At 30.0% G+C, this 13,558-nt stretch overlaps 1 protein-coding gene across 1 annotated transcript; it reads left to right on the forward strand.

Moving 5' to 3' along the window:
* The first annotated feature begins 4,800 nt into the window (after positions 1 to 4,800).
* On the forward strand, positions 4,801 to 8,554 carry LOC129291323 (rop guanine nucleotide exchange factor 2-like). The gene is made up of 7 exons (XM_054928613.1): positions 4,801 to 5,666; positions 5,779 to 5,895; positions 6,224 to 6,378; positions 6,651 to 6,725; positions 6,822 to 7,118; positions 7,432 to 7,776; positions 8,271 to 8,554. The coding sequence occupies exons 1-7, from the start codon at positions 5,354 to 5,356 to the stop codon at positions 8,391 to 8,393; spliced, it is 1,425 nt and encodes a 474-aa protein (XP_054784588.1). The 5' UTR covers positions 4,801 to 5,353; the 3' UTR covers positions 8,394 to 8,554.
* Positions 8,555 to 13,558: the final 5,004 nt, after the last annotated feature.

The following is a 13,558-nucleotide window of genomic DNA, read 5'->3' on the forward strand; positions in this document are numbered from 1 at the left end:
CGTGCCTCACTAAACACTAAGGAGATACATGCCATATGGACTTTAACTACTTCTTCCTACGGGTGAACTCCCAACCCCTAACGTGATCGTGCTCAGACTCATCATATATAACACATATACATTTTTAATTTTCTCAACCAATCCATATAAATTTTCACCACTCTCATCATTTGTAAATAGTTTTTCATGCACAAAATCACATTTTACAAGATATAAGATTATCAAATCTCAAGTTTAAATTAATATATCTAGTCCCAGACAGTTAAACAATATAATCAGATAATGTAAATTATTTTGTTACCTCAATCTTTTATCACACAAAAGGGTTATCATGGCTTAATGTTAGCTCCACACATTCTATATGCGCGTGGTAGCTCGAGCAACACTTAATCTACATAATCAAGTGACAATTGTCAATTATCACTCTGAATAAACCCTGAATTTTTTAGGTTCTAAGTGCCCCTAACACTCAATTTTTTTATCTAACCACACCAACTATTTTAAAACAATCTAACCATCCTATTAAATATCCCAACACACCAAATTCATCATTCAATTTCTCACATTATCTCAAAATCTTTAAATTATATCTAGGGTTCGTCTAAACCCTCAATAAAATTTTCAATCACCATAAAACTCGTAAGCCTAGGGTTAGAAGCTTGATTTAACTCTTCAAGATCTTAAATAAACTAGTGAGTCCGGATTAAACCTAGGGGAACTAAGATCAAGTCCCACACTACCACTTAAGTCAGAAATTTTACATAAATGGGGAAGAAGAGGAAATGTGAAACTTACCCAATAGTGATTCAAGTTTTAAATACTTCTAATGTAGCCTAAGGATCATGCCCTAGTAGAACACAAGCTCTTCTCAATCGCTCTCTCATTATCTTTCTTTCTTTCTTCCATTTTTCATCTATTTTGACATCTGATAAGTACTGATTTTTGCATGCTTGCTGCAGTGCATGACACAGAAAGTCTTACTAAACTTTAAACTCGCTTTCGTGCCATGACCTGCTCAAACATTAACTTAACCCTCTTTTAAAGCTGTCCAAGGATCCAAAAACTATATTAATCTCTCATAAACCTCGTTAATTAATAATTTATCTAATTTGACTAATTTACCCTTAGAAACACTGATAATTACTAATTGAAAAACTTATAATATTACAATATACACATTTAATATTATTATAATTTTATTTAATTTTAATATTTTTAAACGGTGAGGGCAACATTACTCCTTTGAGAATAGTTTAAGGATAAAATTACACCTTAACTAATGAAAAGTGGGTCCTATAAGTTACAGTAACAAACATTGTAATGACAGGGGTAATATTGCTTCGATTTGATTAGTTTAAGGGCAATATTGCTAAGACGAATGGTTTAGGGACAACATCATTCTTTCACGAATAGTTTAAGGATAAAATTATATCTTAACCTTTGATTTCATTGTGGTACATGTTGACAAACTTTCACAAGTATTAGCATGAAATATTTTATAGGGAAAATCTTAGTGAAGGATCTTTAGAGCATTTTATTTACAGAAAAGGATTAAAGGATTATGAATTCACTCTACAAGACCAAAAGAGTTTCAATGGCAGTCACTGAATCGATAAGAGAGACAAATTAAAATTTTTTTAAGGTGGCCAAAAGGGTTTCAAACCACATCCCCTTTTGGCCACTAAAAGGATAGTTAGTAATTAGGCTAGCAATTCTTTTCAATTATATAATACAAGTCTTTATGTATATTTTTAATTTTGTTTTCACTTTTTATACCAATACTTATTAGCAATTTAATGGTTACTTGTCATTTCATAAATAACTACTTATTAAATTACTAATGAGACTTGTTAAAAAATTTAATATGCACTAGTTTTTATAAATGTTTAATTGTTTTTATTGTTAATGGGACTTGTCACCGATTCGACAGGGTGGCCCACCTATTGGCGTTGGACCTTTGGTGGTCGGTGATAGTGGGAGGGTTTTTTTTAAATGAGTGATAGTTTTATCTTTTCACACTAAAATTTAATTACATTTTGGTCCCATAGTATTGCAAAGTGAATTTAGAATTCTTGAATCCTTTTTTGTGAATAAAATGCTCAAAGAGTCTTTTAATGTGATTTCCCTATTTTATAAAGTCTAATATTGTACATATTTTCAAACTAAGGTATATTTCCTTAACTTCACTTATAAATTATCTTATATTACTTGTTAAGATTAGAATATTATTTATGTAATATTCATCTTGTGTAATCATTTGTAGAACATCTAATAGCACTTATAAATTGCCTTACACTACTTATCATATAGACCTAAATTTATACATGACTTGTTAAATTATAAACTTTATAAGTAGAATGTCTTGTAAAGCATGATAATGTACTTATCTTTAAATTAATGTAAATTCCCTTAGTTCGCTTGTAAGTTGTAAAATTTTATTTGTAAATTTTCTCACATTACTTGTTAAGACTAGAATATAACTTGCACATTATTCATCTTGTTAAAGCCAAATATGACTTATTAAATTATTAACATCTAATATTATTTGTAAATTGTCCTGTGGCTTGTTAAATCTGTAATCTTACTTGCAAATTTGGCTTCTCTCATTTGCTATTTACTTTTGTTTAAATACTAGGGTAATAACATTATTTTGCTATGAAACTTAATTTATTTTTTGTCTTCAAAATTTGCAATGTTATTTTAGAAATATATGGGTGTGTTTAAAAAATTCTCCCATGAAATAAAGAAAGAATTTACTTTTTTTAATGATTATATTAATATTTTTAGCTCTAGATAAGTCATTGGGAAAATGAAAATTAAGGACTCCATTGGGCTCATGCATAGTGACGTGTGACATGTCATTTGGTACTAATTTGCTATTGAATTTTTTTTTTTAGGAGTGCTAGGCACCCTAAAGTATTTTTGTGGAAGCGCTGGGCACCCTAAAATCTAGTTAAAATAAAATTAAATAAATATTGTTCAAATATTAAGTATTTTAATATTAATAATTTAAATATTATTATTTAAAATATTACACCACCCAATTTAATATTTTTGATATTTTGCAATTTTGTATTGAAAATGAAGTGAATGAACCTCTAAGTTAATGAAGGAATTTTTTCTTCTCATCTCTCCATTTTTCTCTTATTAAGTAACTTTTTGGTAGCATATTAATGGAATAAGCGATATCTTTTAATATTATTATATTTAAATATTATTTTTGCTAACATTTTATAAATTTCTAGATGATCTCTTCTTTTTTATATATCGATTTTCAATTTTTTTTTCAATACAATACCCAAATCGTTACAACTTTTGTGCGTATCAAAACTTACTTATATTTTTAATATTAGTTAAGTTTCTTAATTTTTTTTAATCAATTAATTATCTTCCTCCAAAATATTATATTATTTAAATTTAATACTCTCTGTACGTTGCAGTGTTAACGATAAAATATTGAGAGATATCGCTTATTTCATTAATATGCTATAAAAAAAGTTACTTAACAAGAGAAAAATGGAGAGATGAGAAGAAAAATTCTCTTCATTAACTTGAAGGCTCATTCACTTTATTTTTAATACAAAATTGCAAATATCAAAAATATTAAATTGGGAGGTATAATGTTTTAAATAATAATATTTTAAATTATTAAATATTAAAATACTTGATATTTTAACAATATTTATTTAATTTTACTTTATCAAGATTTTAAGGTATCTAGCACTCTGAGAAAAAGACTTTAAGGTATTTAACACTATTAAAAAATGCGTTCAAGGGCAAATTAGCATCAACGGACAAGCCATGTGTTATATGTCACTTTGCGTGGGCCTCACGCACATGCCACATTAGTAGAAAATAAAAAAAAATTAATGATTGATTAATGAAAGGGGGTTTTTGCTCTTTTAAAAATAGTTCAAGGATAAAATTGCCTCATTTAAGAGTATAGGGTGCCCAATGCTCCTAAAAAATAAGTATAAGAGTAAAATTGAACCTTAACTATAAAAATATTAATGATAATTATATATTTTAAAGTATTAAAATTTTAATAATAAATCATGATTCATACTTGCAATTAAAAAAAATGAGAATAGTTAGTAGGGAAATCAACAAAATGCACTTGGGATTATTCATAAGATTAATTAAAAATATATAAAAATTAATTGTGAATCTTAACTTTTTACAATCAATATATAAATAAACTACTTGAAAAATTAAGAAAATATACCTAAGATTATTTATAATGTTAATTAAAAATTTACAAGAACTAGTAAATCGCAAGCCATCACTTGTAATTTATTTATGTCAATATATAAATAAATTACTTAAAAAATATATAAAATACACTTAAAATTATTTATAACGTTAGGTGAAAATTTACAAGGATATAAATCGTAAATCAATCACTTAAAATTTTTTGCTATCATTTAAAAAATCAATAAAATATACTTGAGAATCTTTACAATACAGAGAATTTTACAAATATTTATTGTGAATATTAAATCAATTAACAAAATATAATTAATTGCAAGTGAAGACTACAATTTATAATTTCAATTAAAATTTATAATTATCATTAATATTTTTATTAGCTCCCTAATTGTTATTTTCCCTGGGTTATTCGTTCTCATTGCCTTTGCTGTTTGTACGTCTAGCTTGTAATATTGTTATTCGAGCACTTCCTAATTCTCCCTCCAATACTATGGAAGATATTGGCCCTTTCTGCAAATGGATCTTCCTTCTCCTTAGACCAAATTACGGATCAGAGAAATCACAAGTCCGGACCATTTTTCTTCTTCTCCGAGTTTGTTCAAAGAAAAGCTTTCTTCTTTGTATCAACAAAAAAAAAAGAAAAAAAAAGAGCTTTCTTCTTTTGGAGGGAACTGCTTCAAACGAGGCTTTCGCTTCAAATTCAAATAAATTAAAAGCAACTTGAAAAAGAAAAACTGGGGACCGTTGCTTTTTTGGCTACCGTTGCCTTCGAATTTTTAAATTTCAGTTTCTTCATGCTTTAGTGTTAAATCTTACCCCTTTACTGCGTTTGCGTTCTTCAGTCAATTATTTTGGGTGTTAATCCCAGAAACCTGTTTTGCTTGCTTTTTGCTTTTCTATTTCCAGAAGCCGAGAACATTCAAAGCTTTTAACTTTTTTTATTCCCTTTTCTCTTTATCCCGTCCTATTCGGGCTTTGATTTCAATGTTCATTGTACGTTTAAACATAGTCCCACCTAATTATATGTCTCCAGGAGATCATATAGTTCTCAAATTTAGAGCCCATTAACTCCAATTTGACACAAAACTCTCATGATTACTATGTGCAGGTTTTGAGGATTTTACCATTACGTTCTTGAGCTGAGATGTCAAAATCAGCCATCCATGATGAAAATCATGATGTGGGTTATAAGCCTTCGGTTTCTTCTGTGGATCACAATGATCATTTAGGCAGAGAAACTCCCGAAAACTCCCCACTGAGTGGTGATTCTCTTGCATACTTCCCAAGTGACTCTGAGACCTCAAACTTCTCAGAGCCTGACTATGGCTATGCCAGTGAACCTTTGCCTTCTCGGTGGCCAGCGTCTAAACCCCGAGCTAATCTAGCTGTTGTTTCCGGGTTAGGAGTGAAACAGCAAATGAATTCATTGAATGATGACCATGATCTGTTATCTTCAGGTTGGGTTGCACATATTGCAGTTTAGGTCTTGGTAAAATTTCCCCTTGGTTTTTTTTTTTATAAGCAGCATCTGATCAGATGGTACTTTGCTTGTTTGTGTGTCATTTGCAGAGCTTGAAATGATGAAGGAGAGATTTTCAAAGCTTTTGCTTGGAGAAGACATGTCTGGTAGTGGGAAAGGTGTCTGCACTGCAGTAACCATTTCAAATTCCATCACTAACCTCTATGGTAATTCCTTCAAAAGCAGCAATAACGTAATGATTTTTGCCAAATTCAAGAGAAGTTTATGGTTTACGTCCCTATGGTTTCCCCTGAGAACAATGTGTTCCTTGTGGTTTAATATGTATCATTCTCATTTAATTCTTCTATGGTTTGTTCATATCAGAAATAGCCACATGAATTTAAACGTATGACCAGTTCCACTGTTGGAATGAAATATGCTTCTTCTGTAGCTTAAACATGGGACGGACTGATTCAAAACTAAAACTTGAGGCTTAAAATATATTTTACTATTAATTCAATGTCATTAAACATTTTTGAATTGGGCATTTCACAGCCACCATATTTGGACAAAATTTGAAGCTGGAGCCTCTGAAGCCTGAGAAGAAGGTTATGTGGAGAAGAGAAATGAATTGCCTTCTCTCACTCTGCGATTACATAGTAGAATTTGCCCCAACTGCACAATACTTGGCAGATGGAACGGTTGTGGAGGTAAGGTTCCGTAAACAATAGCTATAGTATTAAAGAAGTTATATTGGTTCTCGGATAGACATAGCCAACAAAAGATAAAAAAATAAATAATCATGAAGAGACATGTAAAAACATGTTGGAGGTGAGTACTAGAAGCATAAAAGACATGTTTATATGTTTCCTTATGATCAGCACGATGTACCTATATTTAATACATAGTCTACCTGAGAATTTTAATGATGATGATTGGAATCTCTATCCGTATCTAATATATCCGGAGTGATGTATCTCAGATGATGACAAGTAGACCAAGATCTGATATTTACATCAACCTCCCAGCTCTGCGGAAGCTTGATGCAATGCTCATTGTAAGACAAAACTCACTCTCAGTGCTTCTAGTTTATGAAAATCCTGTTTCATTCCACTGACCTCATGGCTTATTTACATAAATATTTTTATGATAGGAAATCTTAGATAGTTTCTATGATTCTGAATTCTGGTATGTGGAGCAAGGGAGCCTATCAGGGGACTCCACTCGTTCACGTGCCAGCTCATTTCGAAGGATTGTTCAGAGAAAAGATGAGAAATGGTGGTTGCCAGTTCCTTGTGTTCTCCCCGGTGGCCTATCTGATAAGTCAAGGAAGCACTTGAGAGAGAAAAGGGATTGTGCTAACCAAGTTCACAAAGCTGCCATGGCAATTAACAATAGTATTATTGCAGAGATGGATATCCCAGAAACATACATGGCAAGTCTTCCCAAGGTTAGGCCACACCAATGAACTTACCATTAGTCATGGTCCAAATTATTCTGCGGATTTCATCAAATTTGATATCATACAGTAAATGGTTTGGGATTTGGTTATTCAATTTCTGCTCATTGTGATGAGCTTCTAATGGCTTCTTGCGCCAATTTATGAATTATGACATGTAACTAATTTTATGTGTAAGAATTCTCTTGTAAGCTAATGGGAACGCTAAATCATGTTAAGTCGACAGAATGAATTAAATTTTCTCATATTTCTGACTTCATCTTCAGTTGACATGTATTTTGCTTCCAAAAATTGATGCATTCAGAGTGGAAGAACAAGTTTGAGAGACTCGATGTATCGCTACATGTGCCTTCCAGATAAATTCTCTCCTGAGCACCTTCTTAATCATCTTAAGATAAGTTCTGAACACGAAGCACTGGAGCTGGCAGACAGAGTTGAAGCTTCAATGTATTCATGGAGACGTAAAGCTTGCCTGAGCCATTCAAAATCATCATGGAGCCAAGTGAAAGATCTCATGTCTGAATCTGACCGTATTGACAAAAACTACATGTTAGCTGAGAGAGCTGAGACTTTGTTGTTTTGCCTGAAGCAAAGATATCCTGAACTTTCTCAGACTTCTTTGGACATATGCAAGATTCAGTACAACCGAGTAAGTTTTATCTGCTATCTGTAAATTCATATCCTGAACATTTTAGAACTCTTTGGTTAAATTTGTGAATCTGAAAGTTGAAAAAATCCTTGTGTAGACCATATGTACATACAAGAGTCAAGATTTGATCTGAATCATGGCATTTTACTGTATATGATAACACTTGGAACTTTTTGTGATGTCACAACCCATGACAATTATATCATCGAAATGAGAAGATGTTGACTATTTTCAGGAAGTTTGATGCCCCATTTAAAAAATGTCGAGTCAGTTTCAAATTCCATTTCATTTAGGTTCATTTCTGCATATCAAATCCTCATGCAAATAATAACTGTTATCATAATTATTTGTGAGCAATAGAGAACAATTTTTTGTGCTTTCCAACATAGTTTTTTATCTCATTCCCATGGCTTGAATCCAAGACTTTGCTTAAATGACAGATCCAATTATCGTTAGTAACTAGAAGAAATCTGAATTATCGTTATGTTGTGCAGGATGTAGGGAAAGCAATACTGGAGAGCTACTCAAGAGTGTTAGAAGGTCTAGCATTCAACATTGTGGCTTGGATTGAAGATGTTCTTCATGAAGATAAAACAATGAGGAAGCAAGGTGTATAGGAATTATTTTTCTGGTTGATTGTAAACTTGAAAGAATGTAGAGGGGTTTGGTGGACGATGTGATGCTGATATGAAAAAATGCTCGTTTGCATTTGTATGAAGTTTAATGTTAAGATTCAGTGGAAGGATTTAAAGCATATTCATGTGATCATATCAACTTTTGTTGATTCTCTAAAATTGTTTCATGATACTACATCTTAAATCGCGGGCACTATTGTGTTGTGCCTATGGAGCTTTTATTTATTGCTAACAAGAAAATCTTTTCTGGGTTCACAAACGCTGCCTCCACGCCAATCAATATATGTAGGGGTGTTCAGCCTAAACCCGTCCCGATTGGCCCGGTATCGTCCCGATCATATCGGGACGAGTCTTGTCCCGGCCCGAAAATAATCGGGACGGGACTTTACGGGACAGGACAGAAAAGGGGTTCGGGACGGGACGGGACACGGGATTACCATCGGGACGTCCCGTCCCATCCCGAATATTATATATATTATTTTTTATTTTAAATATATTAATTATATTAATATAATTTATACTTATATTAATTATATCAATTATAATTTTAATACTTGCAATTCTTATTTAAAACTAAAGTTTTTGTATATTAATAATTTTAATGGCATGGAGTAAATATGATGATATCTTTATTTATAATATATTAATTATATTAATATAATTTATTCTTATATCTATCTATTTAATAACCTTTATTTATAACATATTTCTTGCTTATTTTTAGAAGAGTAATTAGCTTAGTACATCTTCACTAAAGTAGAAGAATAATGATTTGATGTTATGTTTGACTTGCCTGTTGTTGTTAATCTTATAGCATAAAGATCACTTGCATTTGTTATTATAATATGTAGTTATGATTAATATAATTCAATAATTAATTTTAAATTATTATATGAATGTTATTATCTAAATCTTTTTTCGATATTATTCTATTTATCGGGACGGCGGGACGTCCTGATCTTGTCCCGGTCCCGTCCCGACTCTTAACGGGACGGGACGGGACACGGGACCAAAATTCAGTCCCGATCTTTTTTTCGGGAAGGGACACGGGACGGGGGTATCCCGGTCCCGTCCCGTCCCGTGAACACTCCTAAATATATGTAATCCAAGGAACTTCAAGGAGTTGGTCATGTGAGAAGAGAGCATGTGATATATAATTAGGTATGATAATTCATGAGAAACGATTAGATTCTAAGCTTGTATTTTAACTTTATCAATCTGTTGGAATCAGGTTGCAGTTTTTAAGTGGATTTTTAAGCTATAGCATGGATAGTTTGGGTTTGATTAAACCAAAGATATATCACGATAGAGTAAATTATTACTTTCCTTGCTGAGACATGTTTGAACAATTACAGTCCTATTTTTATTAGAAAATTATACACAATTTTTTCAAAACTCCATAATTTTGATTTTTTTTATTGAAAATAGAAACGACTAAAAAATATTTTTGAAATTTATATTTTAGTATTATTTTATTTTTTGGTCGGTAAATATTAATTGATTTTAAGTTTTTATACATGAGTGTATAATTTAGTTGAGAAATAAGGAGGCATGTTCTTAAATACAAGCTGCAAATTACCGATCAGATTAATCTGGATTAAAGACCTGGGATATCAGAGCTCATGAAAAAAAAAAAAAAATCAAAAACATAACCAGTCAAGGAATAAATACCTGCTGGCATTATACTGATCTCCACAAATAATTCTATTTCCAAAAAAAAGTTGTAAAAGCTGATAGACTTGTATAATATAATACTCCCTTCATCCTAAATTATAAAATACTTTTTAAAAAAATTTACATATTAATAAATCTCATTAAATATAATTAAAAATTTTATTTTTAAAAAATAAAAATATAAACTTTTAAAAATACCTTTAATTTAATAAATTGAAAAGTGGGAGGGACAAAAATTAAATAGAAAGAGAAAGCATAATATTAGAATAAACTTATTTAATGAAATATTAATTTTCTAAAAGGTCTTATATTTTGAGATACCAAACTCTCTTAAAAATGTCTTATAATTTGGAGTGAAGGGAGTATTAGGTTAAGTTTGTTTAAAATCACATTTCATACTTCATTCAACAATTAAAAAGATTGTTCGGTCCAAAAAGTTGAAAATAAAAACAATTGAAAACGTGGTTCACGTTTAATATTTGTTTTTTGTCCATTCTAATTTTGATTTTACATTTTCAAATTCAATAATAGATTAGGCACTAATTCCATATTCATCTGGAATTTTAATTTATTTAAATTGTCTCTTCAAGTTGCACTTATTAAATATACTTATTTTAAACTTGAATTACTTTTTTGTGGTAGATCCTTATCAACGCTCACGAGTAGCAGGGATGGGGAACTATATTTAGTTCATTAATGATATTTTATAGAAACATTTACTTACTTATTGAAATTATAAATTAATACTGTGATATTTTTTTAAGAATAAACATTACTTTATATTTTCGCATTATTTCACTTATAAAAGTTAAGGAATTGGGAAGAGATGGCAGTAACGTGCCTTCCCAACAATCAACTGAAGCACCCTTGTACAATGGGAAATTGATGACAAAATATATTGGGAGGATTAGAATTAATGGAATCTAGTGGCATCTGGTGGATCAGAATTACAAATTTTGTAAATGGCATCAAAGCTTAACTAGTAGTATAAAAGTTTCAACAGTGGCATAAAAACAAACTGTGGTACGAGAATAAAAATAATAATTAGGATTCAATATGTATATATAAAAAAAGAGCTAGATATAAATAATGATTCATAAAGTATTGATGCCCTAAAGATTGAAGGAAACAGAAGAATATTTTATTTAATTAGTAAAAATACTTTAAATTATTTATTTTTATTCATTAATAAAAATATTTTATTTAAAAAATACTAAATAAAATTTCTGGATTATAAAGATCCACCCTTCAATAAGCCATTTAAGAAAATTTAATTTAATTAATTAAATTAGATGAATAATTTGTTTTTTTAATTTCAAATCTCAAATGAGAAGTGAAGGAAATTTTTTTAAGAAAGTTATAATATAAAAATGTAAAAAATATTCTATTCAGAAATTATAAATATTTGTAAAAAGGGAAAAATTTAAATAGTTAATCTTATATATTTAATAATATTTTTTAATTGTATCAAGACAAGTGAATACATGAAAAAACAAAAAAAAAAAGAACGAGCGGAAATGCAGATATGAAAGCGCAGTAGAGACTTGCTCACAAAGTTTGAAGGAGAAGGAAAAATATTTTATTTAATTAATAAAAATATTTATTTTATTCATTAATAAAAATATTTTATTTAACAAGTAAAAAATAAAATTTCCTGATTATTTAACAAAATTGAATTTAATTAATTAAATTAAATGAATAATTTGTTTTTTAATTTTACAATTCTAATGAGAAGGGAAGGAAAATTTTTTAAGAAAGCCATAATATAAAATTATAAAAAAATTCTATTCATAAATTATAAATAGTTGTAAAAAGGGACGAATTTGAGTTGTTAATCTTATATGTTTAATAATTTTCTTAATTAAATCAAAACAAGCTAATATTTGAACAAGAAAGCTAGTGGAAACGCAAACTTACATTGCGTTTAATTGAAAAGCAACACAGACTTCCTCGCAAAGGTAGAGGCTGGAGGAGGAGGAGAGTGTGTGGGGGAAGAGAAAGAGAATTGAGAAGCAAAGGTAAAAGTCGAAAAGAATGGAGAATATGGAAGAAGAAATCAACTCCAAGAAGTGGAGCACAAAGAGATAACCTCTTCTACCTTGATTCTTCTCAACATGCTTCCAATGGCTGTTTTTTCTCTTGCAAATTGAATTTTTAGTTTTTTTTCCCTCCTTCATGCACAGGATTAAATGATGGAATGTGCCTCTTCTGATTCTCTTATTCTGGTATTACCAAGTTTTGGAAGATGTTTTGAAACTGATTATTTGAGTCGCCTCCCGTTGTGATTAAATTTCTTTGTAATTGGCGTCAATTGGGATTACTCCACTCGTTTGACCATTGGTTTAAACTTATCATTGTTAGAACTTGCTGGTCTGGCTCAATGACTTGCTGTTTCCTGATATCTTTAACACGGTTTAGTTAGTTGTCGTTGCAAAATCATGGCATCCAGTTAAGCTTGGTTTTGTTTTGATTTGAAATTTTAAGCTTTTAACTTGTCCAAACATTGATTATTTCAAGTGGTAGTGGCTTGAGCATTGTTAGGCTTTAATTTAAGAGAAACATAATTTTTGATCCTTATAAATCTATTGAGTTTTGTTTTTAGCCCTTGTAATTTTTTTTTAATGATTTTAGTTCTTATAGGGATTAAAACCACTGAAAAAATAAAAATTATAAGAATATAAAAAACAAAAGTCACTCAATTTTTCTAAAATTATAAAAATTCAAAACACTAGAAAAAAACTATAAGAACTAAAAATAAAATTGAATGAATCATAAAAACCAAAAAATACGTTTCCGCTTAATTTAACCTTGTCCTGTACGACCAACAATTAGCCCTTTCTATTATAGCTTTGATTAGGATTCTGATTTGACATTTGTTTTTACTAGCTGTAATTTGTCTACTTGATGTTTAACTCTCAATGATTTCTGGCATGACATTCAGCGTCATTTTTGGTTGGAAACTTGAGGTTGCAAATCTATTTAGATCTTGAAATGCTTTCCTTTTTGTTTCAACATGGCGTGATTCTGGTTTTTAGAAGTCAAGCAGAAGAACATCAAAGGACATTACTAAGTGAAACTTTTTCCACAAATGAATTTATTAACATGTATCCCTATTTGGTTCAAAGTGAGAGGAAGGAAGAGAAGAGTTTCCTCCCCTTGTTTGGCAAGGATGAAGGAAAGAGGAGATTTTTTTTAAATTTTTTCCTCCCTCCAACCAAACACTATGATAAGGAACAAAGATTTTTTATTTTTTTGTTCACAGGTATTGTTAAAGATAAAAGTACAAAGCTCGTAAAATGCATTTAACGCAAGGTAATATAAAGGCAAGTACATGTGAAGCAAGGTGTTATCGTATAAAAATGCATAATCAATAAACAATAAATCATAAATAAAATAATAAATATAAATTTATTTAACCTTCATATAGAATTGTGTCATACGAAAAAAAAATTATAATAAAATTGTCATATAAA

This window comes from Prosopis cineraria, unplaced genomic scaffold, assembly GCF_029017545.1.
Source record: "Prosopis cineraria cultivar Desert tree isolate PC_DT_omini unplaced genomic scaffold, ASM2901754v1 PC13, whole genome shotgun sequence".
Lineage (NCBI taxonomy): Eukaryota > Viridiplantae > Streptophyta > Magnoliopsida > Fabales > Fabaceae > Prosopis > Prosopis cineraria.

Bases quoted from the DNA above. Each gene is read 5' to 3' on its own strand.
- LOC129291323 (XM_054928613.1), top strand. From the start codon at position 5,354: ATGTCAAAATCAGCCATCCATGATGAAAATCATGATGTGGGTTATAAG. The intron at 5,667-5,778 runs GTTGGGTTGCAC...TGTCATTTGCAG, and splicing joins CCATGATCTGTTATCTTCAG to AGCTTGAAATGATGAAGGAG. The intron at 7,119-7,431 runs GTTAGGCCACAC...TGATGCATTCAG, and splicing joins ACATGGCAAGTCTTCCCAAG to AGTGGAAGAACAAGTTTGAG.